The sequence below is a fragment of the Stegostoma tigrinum genome, chromosome 5, assembly GCF_030684315.1.
Source record: "Stegostoma tigrinum isolate sSteTig4 chromosome 5, sSteTig4.hap1, whole genome shotgun sequence".
In the NCBI taxonomy this organism is placed as follows: domain Eukaryota; kingdom Metazoa; phylum Chordata; class Chondrichthyes; order Orectolobiformes; family Stegostomatidae; genus Stegostoma; species Stegostoma tigrinum.
The window spans coordinates 47,146,438-47,160,927 of record NC_081358.1 but is presented as its reverse complement, the minus strand read 5'-3'; the positions used below and the strand labels follow the sequence as shown (position 1 = coordinate 47,160,927).

The following is a 14,490-nucleotide window of genomic DNA, read 5'->3' as shown; positions in this document are numbered from 1 at the left end:
TAATCTAATTAATGATGAACATTGACTAATCAAATGCTAATCATCAACAGCAAATGTCTTTTCGATATCTTTAAACATAAAATTGCTTCTGAAATGCTGCAGCGAGTCGGTAAAGAACATAGGGCAATACAGCGTAGAACAGGCCCTTTGGCCCTCGATGTTGCGCCGACCTGTGAACTAATCTAAACCCCTCCCCCTACACTATCCCATCATTATCCATATGCTTATCCAAGGACTGTTTAAATGCCCCTAATGTGGCTGAGTTAACTACATTGGCAGGCAGGGCATTCCACGCCCTTACCACTCTGAGTAAACAACCTGCCTCTGACATCTGTCTTAAATCTATCACCCCTCAAAGTGCCAGATGGAACACACTTTGGGCAAGCATGTGGTTGTGCACTTTGGTTGGAAGAATAGGGGCATGGACTATCTTCCAAATGGAGAATGGCTTTGGAAATCCAAAGCACAAAGGGGCTTGGGAGTCCTAGTTCAGGATTCTCTTAACATTATCACACAGGTTCAGTTGAGAAGAGATGGAGGACCCTGAGCCTGTACCCAATGGAGTTTAGTAGGATGAGGGAGAAACTCATTGAAACTTGCAGGATACTGAGAGGCCTTGATAAAGTGGACATGGCGAAGATGTTTCTACATGTTGGAGAAACTAAGATCCAAGACACAGGGTCAGAGTGAAGGGATGATCCTATAGAACTAAGATGAGGAGAAATTTCTTCAGTCCGGAACTCATTGATAGAGAGCTGCGGAACCCAAATCATTGAGTGTATATAAGACAGAGATAGATTCTTGACTGGTAAGGGGATCGAGGATTGCAGGGAGAAGGCAGGAGAATGGGGGTGTGAAACGTGTCAGCCATGATCGAATGGTGGAGCAGACTCGATGGAACGAATGGCCTAATTCTGTTCCTGGACCTTAGGGTCTAATATATATTTTGTGCTTTCAGGTACAATGTCATAAAGTTCATGCATTGGAAAAGTAAACAGTAGTCAAAAATTCTGCTTAAATAATTGTTTTATTCTCTGCAAAAGGCCAAACATTGAAGAAGTTTATATTTGCAGAAGAATAAATGTATCCTAATGTGATAGTCTAACTTACTGTCCTGTGTCTGACTGGTCATTGTTCATTGTTGGGAAAAGCTCCCACTCTCCATGACTACAGTAGCTATTGGCTTGCCATATTTACATTCATGTCACCAACGCTGACCCTTAGTTTTGCTCCAAATAAAAACAAAAATTACAAAATATATTGCTGTCTTTAGTTATTGGATGAATACACTGCTAATTTGAATGAACATGGTAATACTGTTGGAAGCTGAAGAAATCAACTGACATGCCAAGTGAAGCAAATTCTTAACACTTTGTTTTTCTGCATCAGTGGCAGAGTTTCTATTTGATGTGTTTTATTGATTTGGCTTATCATTAAATGGCTGTTGCTAATAACGTGGGGCCTGCGTGTTTAATTATACATGGTCTTCCCCTTCCTGTCCTCCTCCTTGTCTCTCTTAGCAGTCTGAACAGCGTTAACAGTAGTGACTCCAGATCCAGTGGATCCCACTCTCACTCCCCCACTTCACACTATCGCTACCGCAGCTCCAACCAACCCCAGCAGGTTCCAATGAGGCTTTCCAGTGTGTCATCCCATGATTCTGGCTTCATGTCTCAGGATGCATTCCAGTCTAAGTCACCTTCCCCAATGCCGCCGGAAGGAACCAACCAGGTATGTGAAATTGAATGGAAAGTCAACTCCTTGAACAATGCGTATTTTGGTTATTAAAAACTTGAATATTATAGTTTATATTAATGCAAGGTTATAAACCAAGTGACTCTTTTGAGTGTTTGGTTGCATTTTTCAACTAGGGTTAAACATAACCATGCATCAAGATTTTAGGTCATAAAATCTATAATTTTTAAAATTTTAAAATTAACAATTGAAAAATTGAAGAACTTCAGCAAAACCAATGAAACAATGTATGTAGACTAAAATCTGCAAATTTCTTTGCACTCAAAGAATTGAAGACTATTATGCTACTGTGTTTTAAAGATTGATGTTTTTAACTGTCAGAGAAAGAAGTGTTGTGTCATATGAACTCAGAACAAGTTTTTAATGTATGAATGTTGATGTTTGTTCCTTTACAATTTTGGTAGTAACTAAGCTCAAGATCTTGAGTCATTATCAAAACCCCTGATATTAAACATTATTCAGTGCACACATATGTCTATACATTTCCAGTTCGTTAATTTAGCTGTTGTAATGCTCAGCCATTTCACCCACTTAAGAGAATTTCACCATGTAATCTTTTGGTTATTTAATCTCCTTCATGTTGTTATATATTTTAACTAATTGGCCTTCAAAGGCTCAGTGGCAGCAAAGGGTTTAGCTTTTACATAAAGTCCAAAACACACGTTTACCCATTTTCAAACATTTTTTCAAGATACAAACTCACATTACAATATGGTCTTCTCTGTTGCAATACTCAAAACATACATACAGTGTAAATAGCTCCTTTCAGAACCTCAGCACTTTGGAGCTGGTGAAGTGCTCACTGTCACGCTCACAGCAGCCAATTGGTAACGTGAGATGGATGCCACTAGATTTCTAGTATAGTGGACATTGCTACTCAGTATGTGAAATTATTTGTTTTCCTTTTTTTTTGTTTCTATTAGCAATTTCTTCAATTAGGTAGCTTTATATTAATATTGGACTTTACTCGGCTCAATAAGATTGAATTTAAAAACGAAAGAATTGCTAGTAATATTGAGCAAGTTGGGCAGAATCTTTTAGAATTGAAATGAGTTTTATGCAAATGATAGGGTGAATATAGGAAGAAGGACAGAAGGACGGTCTACTAAATGATACAAAATAGGAGAGATTAAATGACAAATGAATTAGTGGTGTGGGGTGAAAGCGTGACAGTGGGATGAATAAAGGAACTACAGATACTTTTACAGGATGTGTGAGTGGCAGAATAATGAAAGCAAAGATAAAGGCAGACAAGAGTAAATCCAAAACCCATAAAAAAAACAACAAAGCATGTGCTGAGATCTGAGATTATCGAACTCAATGTTCAGTTAGTCCAGAAGATAGTAAAGTGCCTAAGCAAAAGATGAACTGCCGCTCCTCTCGGTTACAATGACCATTAATTGGGTTCTGTAGCACAGAGATATAGACCCTACCTCTGAGGCAGGAAGTCTGGTTTCAAGTCCCACCTCCTTCAGAAAGGTTTTATAGCATCACTTAACTGGTTGATTAAAAACATCGATATTGAGTTTTGTTGAAAGACTACAGAATATTGAGGACAGAGAAAGGTCAGTATGAGAGTAAAGGTAGAGAATAAAAATGACAGTCAAGCAGAAGCTTAGGGTGTTACAAACTGAGCAAATACTGTACCTTTTGTGATAATAAAATTGCTTTATGATCACAGATTTATAGTGGAGTTTGTCTTTGCATGAGAAATATTATTTTGCAACATAAAATTACTAGTTCCTTGGTGTGCAGTCCTTGGTTGGTTGAAGAAGAATTAACCATGCTAAGCATAATATCACATTAATTACATTCATTGCCAACTAAGTATACTGTTATTTCCCATTAATCAGGCTTGCTGATTTAATTATATTGTTAGTTAGAAAGCAGATTACTGGCTAGGGTTATTGCTTGCCTTCAATCTTAAGTGTTCTGTGTGCTAGTGTGTTGAACTTTCCTGCCTTTGTAAACTTGCTATTACTTAACGACGTTGCTTGTTTTTGAAAATGGTTTTGGCTCTAATTCTATGCTTTTCTTCTCTTTGCCTTTTTTGCATTTGCTGTTCCATTTCTTCCTCCCTCATCTCTTCCCTTTCATTTTACTTCATCCACCCTATTGGTGCTCTTCAGAATTCGTCAAGCTCTGCCTCTTCTGAAGCATCTGAAACGTGCCAATCAGTGAGTGAGTGCAGTTCACCCACTTCCGTAAGCTCGGGTTCTACCATGGGAGCCTGGGCATCAACAGAAAAGGTGATAAATCTTGCTCGTTCTGCCCACCTCCCGGTCTGTAAGTCTACAAAATGAGGAAATATTCAGATTACCAAAATTCTAGGTGCTGACATTTTTTTTCATCTAGCATTGATCCACATAAACTGTATGATATTTGTTTATGGATTGTTAATGCTTGAGTTAATTGTACATAACTCGGAGTGTTCTGAAATTGTGGTCAATCTAAAACAAAAATCACCCTCTGCCAAATGTTCAGTTAAACAAAACATGCACTGTTTTGGTATTGAATCACGTAGACCCACTGTTGGGGATCATGTTAGGAATATTGCTAAATACTTTCATCCCATTAATCAAGGGAAGGGAAAATGCCATGTAAAGTTTCCACTCCACACTTCCTCTCCTCTATGTAGTAATTGTTAAAGGATGGATGTGTATGTGTCTGTGGTTAGAAAAAAGAATAAAGGAGCAGGAGTAGACCATTAAGCCCTTTGGGCCTGCTGAACTATTCAGTATGATCATCCGGTCCATTACCCTGTTCCTGCTTTCTGCCCATATCCTTTAATCCATTTATCCCTCAAAACTATACCTGTATCTTTCTTGAGAGTCTTAAGTGTTTTGGCCTCAACAGTTTCTTGTTGTAGAGTATTCCACAGGCTCACTAATTTCTGAGTAAAGAAATTCGTCCTCAGCTCTACCCTAAAAGACCTTCCCCTTATGACGATGACTGGCTCAAACATTTTTATCACTTTTTTTAATCTCGCCTTCATTTAAATAAATCGTTTGCATCTGGTGCCTGAACACGCACATGAATGAACGTTTGGTTGAGGTACTAGAGGACCATCAATTTTTGAATGAGTGTACCCCAACAGTGAATCAGTATGTTTAAGAGAGATTGGGAAGAAGATTGGATAAAGAAAATGAAGCACCAGCTGCAAAATTTAAAAATGTCTTACATATCAACTATAAAGGGCTACGTTTGCTTCATTAACTTTGCTTCTTTAACTTAGCAATGGACAGCTATCTGTGAGGATCCATTTCTGTAAAGTAATATCTGAGCATCATAATACCAAATTGTAGGAAGCTACTAAAATATCTTTTCAGGATTCATAGTTACTTGAAAGTCTTGAAGTTTTAAAGATTGAATATTAAGTTTACTTTCCTTTAACTTGAGTGTTTTACTTGAAATACACAGAATTCTTAAGACCCTATTTAAGGCTGGAGATTTATAATAATTTGTGAAGATTTCTTTTCCTCAGTATATAGATGCTATTCCCATTGACTTTGTATTTTGGTTATTGTGGCATTCTTCATGACCATTTATATTCCATTTGTCCTTTTTTTTGTTGTTTTGCTTTTCTGTTTATTTGCAGTTGACAAATGGGTTTGATCACTTCAGTTCATCTAGTGAACCATATCTTGCCTCAGTTGGTGCACACTTTCTCCCACATTTTCAGCCCTCTTCCCGACCCTGTTCCAGACCTTGTTCAGCTGATCTCCCCGTTTATCCTCATTATTATACCATTGGACCTGGCATGTTTCCTTCATCCAAAGTTCCTAGCTGGAAGGTTTGTGTTTTTCATGTCTTTTTCTATAAATAACTTTTGAAAATAAATGTTGTTACTTTTTGAGATTTTTTCATTGAATTGCTTTTTGACTTCTTGAAAACCTAATAATTTATAAACTTTTTCCAAATTACAAACAGTCTAACTGGGTAAAGGAAAATGGCAGTATTTGAAGTTTACTTGTATTGCAACTGGTACAACAGCTGGTTCAATTAGTAAAGCCAGAACAAAATGGCTCAGTGATGACTCATTTTAGAAATACACACACACACTTTTTTATAATCATGCCTAATCAGATCTACTTCCTACCTGCACCCGTACCGCCTTCACAGAAATAGTACTACGGTGCTGCAACAGTTGTCTGTTATAGTAACATCTTTAAATTAAAGCTGCTACTATCATCTGCAATCTTCTCTACCTCTCCACTCTCTTCTTCTTGTAAGACACGTCTTATGAACCTACCTCATTGATTGAGCTTGTCACCATTTGATCTTAATATTATCTTTCGGTACTTGCTGTTAAATTTTACGAGATGCTACACAGATACAAGTATATCTTTCCCCTGAATAATTTAGAATAGCTGCTTGATTTTCATGCTTCTCCTTTTCTTGCAAATTCATTTATCTTTCAATTCAATTAACTTTATTCCTCAGTTCTTTTCCTACAGCCCCTTGACTGTCAAGACAATGTTTCCAGGCCAAACCTATTTCACTAAACTTGTGAATGTAGCCATCCTACTTCTATTTATATGTACCAGAACTTTAGTGGGGAAACATGTTTGTCTGTGTTACTTAGGAATGCGATGGTTTGGAGCTTTTGATTTGATATTCATAGAAGTTTTGAAAACTGCAGATCTTTATTTACATTTTCAAATACTTGCTGTATTTTAATCAGGACTGGGCCAGACCAGGTCCTTATGATCAACCAGGAGTAAATACACTACCAAGGCGTAAAGACTCAGAGCAGCGGCGAGATGTTGAGGCTAAGACTCCAGTGTCTGTTGGCCAGAATGTACAAATAGAGGAGGCTCAGAGAACTAGAAGTATGACTGTGTCTACTGCATCAAGGGTAATAACTGAGACTGTTGATTGCTTTGTACTTGGGTTTTCCTTTAAATGTTTAATTTATTTGCTGTTCCTTGTTTGGAAATATTATGCATATGTCCTGTTTTTATTATTGCAAATAAAATATTTTATCTTCCTAGCTTTAGAGAATACTCAAGGTTAAAAATTGGTATATTTTTATATTGTGCTCATTTACAAGATTTAATTTTAAAACTGTGATTTTGATGGTGTAATGATTAGTTTTATATCAGAAGGGTGAATTCATGAAAAACAAAATCAAAGGATGGGTTTAAAGTAAGCCTAGATATGATATTTCTGAATACAAAATATTGAGAGATTGTTACACATTTTTGACCTTTTGATAAGGTCCCTCCTGGCAGGTTGGTATAAAACATGAAGTCACATGGTGTTGGGGGGGTGAGCTGTTAAGATGGATAAAGAACTGGCTTATTCATAGGATATCGAGGGTAGCGGTGGAAGGATGCTTGTCAGAACAGTGGGTTGTGACTAGTGATGTTCCACAGGGAACAGTGCTGGGATCTCTGCAGTTCATGGCCTGTATAAATGATTTGGAGGAAAACATGGCTGGTCCACTTAGTAAATTTGCGGATGATACATCGATTGGTGGAGCTGCAGGTAGTGAGGAGGATTGTCAGAGGATAGAGCAGGATGTAGATCAATCGGAGGCGTGGGCAGAAAATTGGGATATGGAGTTTAATCCGGACAAATGTGAGGTGATGCATTTTGGAAGGTCACGTACAGTTGGAAATTATACAGTGAATGGTGGAACCCTTAGGAGTATTGATATGCAGAGGTATCTGGGTGTGCAAGTCCACAGATCACTCAAGGTCACAGCACAGGTCGATAAGCTAGTGAAAATGGCCTACGGTGTGCTTGCCTTCTTTGGGAGGGGTATTGAGTATAAGGATACGCAAGTTATGCTGCAACTTTATAGAACTTTAGTTAGGCCGCACTTGAAATATTGTGTGCAGTTCTGGTCACCACACTACCAGAAGGATGTGGATGCTTTGGTTCGGGTACAGAAAAGGTTCACCAGGATGTTGCCAGGTATAGGGGATTTCAATTGTGAAGAAAGATTGGATAAACTGGGTTGGTTTTCATTGGAATGCAGGAGATTGAGAGACAACCTGAAAGAAGTTTATAAGATCGTGAATGGCATGGATGGTATAAAGCTTTTGCCCAGGGTAGAGGGCTCAATTACTAGGGGACACAGGTTCAAGGTGTTGGGGTGGGGTTCAGCGTTGATGGTGCTTTGAGTTCAACAGAGGTGTGCAAGGTAAGTTTTTCACAGAAAAGGTGGTGAGTGCCTGGTACACATTGCCAGAGGAGGTGGTGGCACAACAGCATGCAAGATGCACCTGGATGAATACGTGATTAGGTAGGGAATAGAGGGATGCAGATCATGTAAATGAAGACAGTTTTAGTATGGATGGGCAAAATGTGTCATTGCAGGCTTGGAGGGCCAAAAGGCCTGTTCCTGTGCTGAATTAGTCTTTGTTCTTCCGAAAATATGATTGCATTAGGTAGACCAGCGCAGTAGTAATTCACTTTGGATTGCTTGTATTTGGTAGCAGGGGGAGGAGGCAGAAAGTCATGAAGAACTAGCTTTGGCCCTCAGTAGAGGCCTACAGCTGGATACTCAGAGGAGCAGCAGAGATTCATTGCAGTGCTCCAGTGGATACAGTACACAGACAACCACACCATGTTGCTCTGAGGACACAATCCCTTCACAAGGTAAACACAATTTGCTTATTGGATGCTGTAACATAATGGTAACAACAAACTTTAAAGAAAAAGATCATAAATTTTGCGTATAGTCAGTGCAGTGGCCCCTTCAGTAATACATGCTATATGCTGTCATTAGTAGCGTGGTTAAGTCTAAACTGCCACTGAAATGGCTGTAGAAAGGCGTTCAAATAAAAGGGCACTAAGGGTAGGCAAAAATAGCTGAATCAGCCAGTGATGCCAGCACCCAGTAAATGAATTTTTAAAAAGTCAGCATTATTTTTTTCTTGATAGGCACATGACACTTAATTTACCTTATGGGTGTGAGAGATTCATCAGGTGATATGGACTTCATTGTGAATTCATGCAGTTTTCATATGCCCCCACACTTTGCATCAGATGCTGTTGACATTTTAAAATGGCAACCTCCCACACCAAGTTGAACATTTCATTATTTTAGTCAGTGTATAAGTTGACCCCTGTTTTTGTAGGGATTTTTCAAGGCTTCAAAGTTCAGTTTAATCATGAGTATCTGTGTCATTTTGCTGTAGGCATACCAATTGTGTTTTCACATTTTAATCTGAGATTTCAACCATGTGCCATTGGTTGTTGAACAACATGTATAAAGTTGATCAGGAGACACATCTGTTTGAAATAAGAGATGTGTTTATAAAGTTTATTGCACTTTGTATCTCAGAAAACTGTAAGTAAAGGTGGGAATCCTTTGCATAGACTTAATACATGTTAAAAAAAATTCAAACTGAACTTCTGAATAATAGGGAATATAACCAGATAAATATAACTCAACATTTCACTCAAATGTAGCCAGAGCTTGAATTATTTTGGCCCCTTTATCTGATTAAAGTTAAACAAAAGGCTTATAGAAATACCTTGATTTGGATTGGCTCCTACACCTCAGTTTAAATTTTAACACTTGTAAGTTTTTGAGTTATCGTACTAGAAACGTATATTTTCTCAATTGATAGTTTCTCAATTTTACCCCGGAAACGATCAGTATCGTTAGCAACCCAGTAAGAAACCAATTTAAATTCCAGTGGGAAAACCAGTGGTCTAGTCTAGTCACATCTTTGATTCTCCTCCAAGTAGCAGGTAGCTAATTGAATCTTTCAAGCATCAAAGAATTTTCCTTGTTCTGAGATGTGTTATGCAGCTTACGCTGGCAACTTGCCTTGGTATAAGAAATAAATGTAAAGGCCTGTCTTTGAATTCCCATTTGGTTGACTAAAACTTTCAGGAGTAGTTTTAAAAACAATGGATCAGTCAGGAGTCGCTTGACACTTTGTTTTGTCACTTCCCAGACAGTACACATTCAAGCAAATATACAGCAGTAATCCTCACTTGTTTATAGGAACACTGTTTTGCTAAAATTATGTAACTGATAATATTTTTTATTTTGTGCCATTTGTTAGTCGTATAACTCATTTGAATTTTATTTGAAATGAGCTGCAATGAGATTTTCAACTGATTTATATGTACAGGTCATATATCAGGGTACTGATACCCCAGATACTATTTTTGCCAGATCGGGGTCATTAATACAAGTTTCCAGTAAATAACTGGTCATTTGAATGCAACTATTTTCCTATTGGAGACAGCTCCCTCTATATGTATTTGGAGAACAGGTCTTCCATGTATTTTTTTAGAGATAGTAAGAACAGCAGATGCTGGAGAATCTGAAATAACAAGGTGTAGAGCTGGATGAACACAGCAGGCCAAGTGGCATCAGAGGAGCAGGAAAGCTGACGTTTCAGGCCCAGATCCTTCTTCGGAAATGGGGGAGGGGAAGAGGGTTCTGAAATAAATAGGGAGAGACGGAGAGGTGGATAGAGGAGAAGATAAGTGGAGAGGAGGCGGGGATGGAGCCAGTAAAGGCGAGTGTCGGTGGGGAGTTAGGGAGGGGATAGGTGATCCAGGGAGGACGGACAGGTCAAGGGGGCGGAATGAGGCTAGTAGGTAGGAGATGGGAGTGGGGCTTGAGATGGGCAGAGGGGATAGGTGGGAGGAAGGACAGTTTAGGGAGGCAGGGATGAGCTGGGCTGGTCTTGGGATGCAGTAAGGGGAGCGGAGATTTTGAAACTTGTGAAGCTACTGGACTTCACAAGCTTTAAAACCTCTGCCTACCGCATTCCAAAACCAGCCCAGCTCATCCCTGCCTCCCTAAACTGTCCTTCCTCCCACCTATCCCCTCCTCCCATCTCAAGCCCCACCCCCATCTCCGACCTACTAGCCTCATCCCGCCCCCTTGACCTGTCCGCCCTCCCTGGATCAACTATCCTCTCCCTAACTCCCCACTGACACTCACCTTTACTGGCTCCATCACCACCTCTTTGACCTGTCTGTCTCCTCCCCACCTATCTTCTCCTCTATCCATCTTCAATCTGCCTCCCCCTCTCCCTATTTATTTCAGAATCCTTTTCCCCTTCCCCATTTCTGAAGAAGGGTCTAGGCCCGAAACATCAGCCTGCCTGCTCCTCTGATGCTGCTTGGCCTGCTGTGTTCAAACAGCTCTATACCTTATAACCTCTGTGTATTTTCCTGACTGCCACTTTGATTCTGGATATGTATTTAGAATGTACAAGAGAAGAGAATGAAATAAAACACACAGTTTCAAACCATGCATTTTTTAATTAGCAGAGGCCTCAAGATTTTACTACAATGCAGATTGAATTAAATTGTCCGAACCTTAAAACTCGAGTTTTTTTTAATGTTCTACCCAGTTTCAGATTACGATTACTTCTCAGTTAGTGGTGATCAAGATATTGAACAGACGGAGTTTGACAAGTCCTCCACTATTCCACGAAATAGTGATATAAGCCAGTCCTATCGTCGAATGTTCCAGGCAAAGCGCCCTGCTTCTACAGCAGGTTTACCAACCAACAGTGGACCAGTGATGATGACACCAGGAGTTGCAACAATCAGGCGGACGCCTTCAACCAAACCATCAGTCCGAAGAGGAACTATAGGAGGGGGCCCGATACCAATTAAGACTCCGGTGATTCCTGTTAAAACACCAACTGTGCCTGATGTAGGTAGCGTTTTAGATGCGCAACCTGGGCCAGAGGAATGTCCAGAACAAGGTTCTGAGGATGTAGAAATTGTACAGGTCTCTCCAAAGAGAAGCAGTGTACCATCATCTGGTTGCCCATTGGCACCTGTTGTCCCTCCTGTGCCATCCCAATCTCTTAGCCCCACAGATGATGAAGAGAGGCAGTCTCTGATGAACCAGCAGATGATTTCAGAAGTTGGAGCAGCCAACCTGGGTACCACACTGACAGCTGCATCTGGGGAGCAGCTTTGTACCGATTCAGCTTTGACCCTGCAAGAGTTGGATACGGCAGGTGAGCATTCCACGGCTGAGGCTGCGGAGCCCCCTCAAGGTGAAGATATGTTGAGCGCAATCCGACGTGGAGTGAAACTGAGAAAAACCACTACTAATGATCGCTCAGCACCAAGGCTTTCATAAAGGTATAAATTGTGGAGATTAAAGTAGATACTCTGTCACTCAGAGCAATCTATTTTGTTAGAATCTCAATGACATACCACCATGTATTTTATTTAAGAAGCTCATGAGAGGGGAAACTGATGAAAGAGAGAGAAAAGGCAGTAAGGGGACAGCGGGGCGGTAGGGCAAATAGTAGGGATGGGAAATTCTTACTAATTGCATTACCCTTTTGGAATTTATGGTCTGTAAATTTAAAAACCTGTTTTCTGTTATAGCTTTTTACTTTACCAGTTGCTTTTTCCCCTTCTACCAAACCAGAAGGTGCCAAATCATATCTGACATGCTATAAATTTCATTGTAATTTGATAGAGCATAACATGTTCAATTTTATAAAACTCTGGAATGAAAAATTTCATTTAAAGGCATATCATGTAAAGCAAGCTAATGAAGAATGCCCAAATTAATGGGGCATAAAAAAAGTGATAGCTTAGTGGGATTTTGTTCATGTTATTTCTTCATTTCTTTAGGATGGAGCGATAAGCAACATCATTCAGTATTAAGTTTAGTTACTGTCCAAACAGTAAATTGTGGAAATTATAACTACCAGCTAACATATTTTAAGCAATACAGAACAAATAGGGCATAATGAGTCAGTATGAATTTAATGTTTAGTTATAGAGTGCCATGACAATGACCGCCCTTACAAAATGGATGTTTTTACACTGATAGCTAGGCATACTGCAGTTTTATAGTGCTTAATGTTGATCCTGTTGAAATGAGCCATATCTAATCACACAGCTTATAATTTCATATCCTGTTGTAGGCATTGCTTTCGTTAAATCTAACTGTCCACAGAAATTAGATTTTTTGAATGCGTGTGATTAGGTGTCATCTCTTCAAATCCACGTTAGTTCATGTACTTTATTCACCTTTCCCTTTCCCCCTCTATTTTTCTAATTTTAAATATGACTTTTAGGCTAACATAATGGGAAGTATGTGAAGTCAAGTAGTAACACACCTTTTTAAAAGTCGAAGGGAGCAGGGAGTTCTGTAGGTAACAATGCCTTTTTCTCAAATTTTCTTCTTTATAAAAAAAGAAATAGATTAACCCAGCAGGCTGGGCTCAGTTAAAACCCATATAATACAACTTCAACTATGACAGAGCAGTAGCCATAGAATTACAGCTCAGGTCTTATCCCTTGTGCAAACGTACCTTCTTTTAAGAATACTTTTGGGGGCTTGTTTGTTACGTATTGCAGCTCATGATTAATATCTGTCCTGTTGTAATATTTGAATATAGAAAATTACAAAATGACAAGAGTACTGCAAGCATTGAGTATAGTTGCCGGATCCTGTCTGCATGATTAATTCGTCAATATGTATTTAGCATTTCTTGTAACCTTAAGTCTTATTGTTTTATCAGTTTTGTATTTCATTTGTCAGTAAATGCTCATTGCCTCCTCCAACCTTATTCTCTCCCTTCTCTTGATTCTGAACACCCTTAAGGTGTTAGCATGAGGTGGTGACAGTATTTTGGAATATCATTTGATTCTCAAAGCATTTTGAAGTGTTATCCACTTCAAGTATTTAAAGTTCTGTTTTTAGCTCAGACTTGCAAATATTTTTAGATGATTTTTCAACACCTCAGGAATCACAGACCACTGAAGATGAAATATTTCCATCAAGCACAGAGAATACAAGAACATTCTAGAGGTTGAAACATGGAATCTGCTGTTTGAATTAAATAAATAGATGTGAAGCTATTTTTGATTGTTGTAAAATAAAATCTAGGCAAACCAGCAATTGAAGTTTCATAGTTGCAACATGTTTAATAAACAAGCCCCTGACTAGAAAACAGCATTGTCTTTGTAGTGTGTGCATTGATTCTGAAACTAAAATGAAATAAGAGACAGGAGTAACTGATATATGGTAGTAACTCCAGCTGATGCAGATTGCAGATGATGCTAATAAACAGAAGTTACTTATAGCTCTGTAAAAACCTGAGATCATGGAGACTTAATTGTAACCATTAAGACCTGTAAAACTGTAGGGAAACTTTTCAATAACAGGTAGTGTGTTGAAGTAGATTCTTATATTTCATTACGTATCTTGCATCTCTTCATGAAGTTAAATATTAAATAATGTTGCCAAAATTTTAATAACGTGTAAACTGACAGAATTGTTTTTGAAATAGTAAAATATTGATGTGTTTTGCATATTGTAAAAGCAGGCTATCAAACTGAAACTAGAATTGTATCTAATGGTAAATTATTGTGGTTTGTTTCTGGTTTGTATCGAGAGTTGACCTCTCCATGTGCAGTTTTTTTTTGGTTGACAGGTGTAAATATAACAATCTATAATTTTGTGTCACCTGTGTAATGATTGCTTCAGCCCACATTAAAGAAATGTTCAAAAAAATTTCATTTTGCAATAAATTGTTTGTGTTTTTAACTTACCTAAGTTGTTCTAAAGTTGAGAAGCAATTTGCTCTCATCCTCAATTCCTGATGTCAGAATTTAAATGTTGTTTGCAGTCGTTCTTGGTAACCAAGGCATTACTGGCATACACGAAGGAAGAAACTCCTTACAGATCTTTCTGCATTTCCATATTTAAATTTGGCATAAGCAAACAGTTCTTTTAAATCTTTTTCACTCTTGTTTATTCTTTCCTGA

General features: G+C 38.6%; 1 protein-coding gene across 6 annotated transcripts in view; it reads left to right on the top strand.

Moving 5' to 3' along the window:
* LOC125451635 (protein MTSS 1-like) overlaps window positions 1-14,236 on the top strand; it is a 176,337-nt gene extending 162,101 nt beyond the window's left edge. The window contains exons 10-15 of one of the 6 annotated variants that reach the window (XM_048528998.2): window positions 1,524-1,731; window positions 3,885-4,004; window positions 5,354-5,548; window positions 6,440-6,613; window positions 8,202-8,364; window positions 11,094-14,236. In XM_048528998.2, coding sequence (XP_048384955.1) covers window positions 1,524-1,731; window positions 3,885-4,004; window positions 5,354-5,548; window positions 6,440-6,613; window positions 8,202-8,364; window positions 11,094-11,839 — 1,606 coding nt within the window. In that variant the 3' untranslated portion in view covers window positions 11,840-14,236. Of the gene's footprint in view, window positions 1-1,520; window positions 1,732-3,884; window positions 4,005-5,353; window positions 5,549-6,439; window positions 6,614-8,201; window positions 8,365-11,093 lie in introns of all 6 variants that reach the window. The other 5 variants (XM_048528997.2, XM_048529001.2, XM_048529000.2 and 2 more) reach the window with 5 other exon arrangements.
* The last annotated feature ends 254 nt before the right edge of the window (window positions 14,237-14,490 follow it).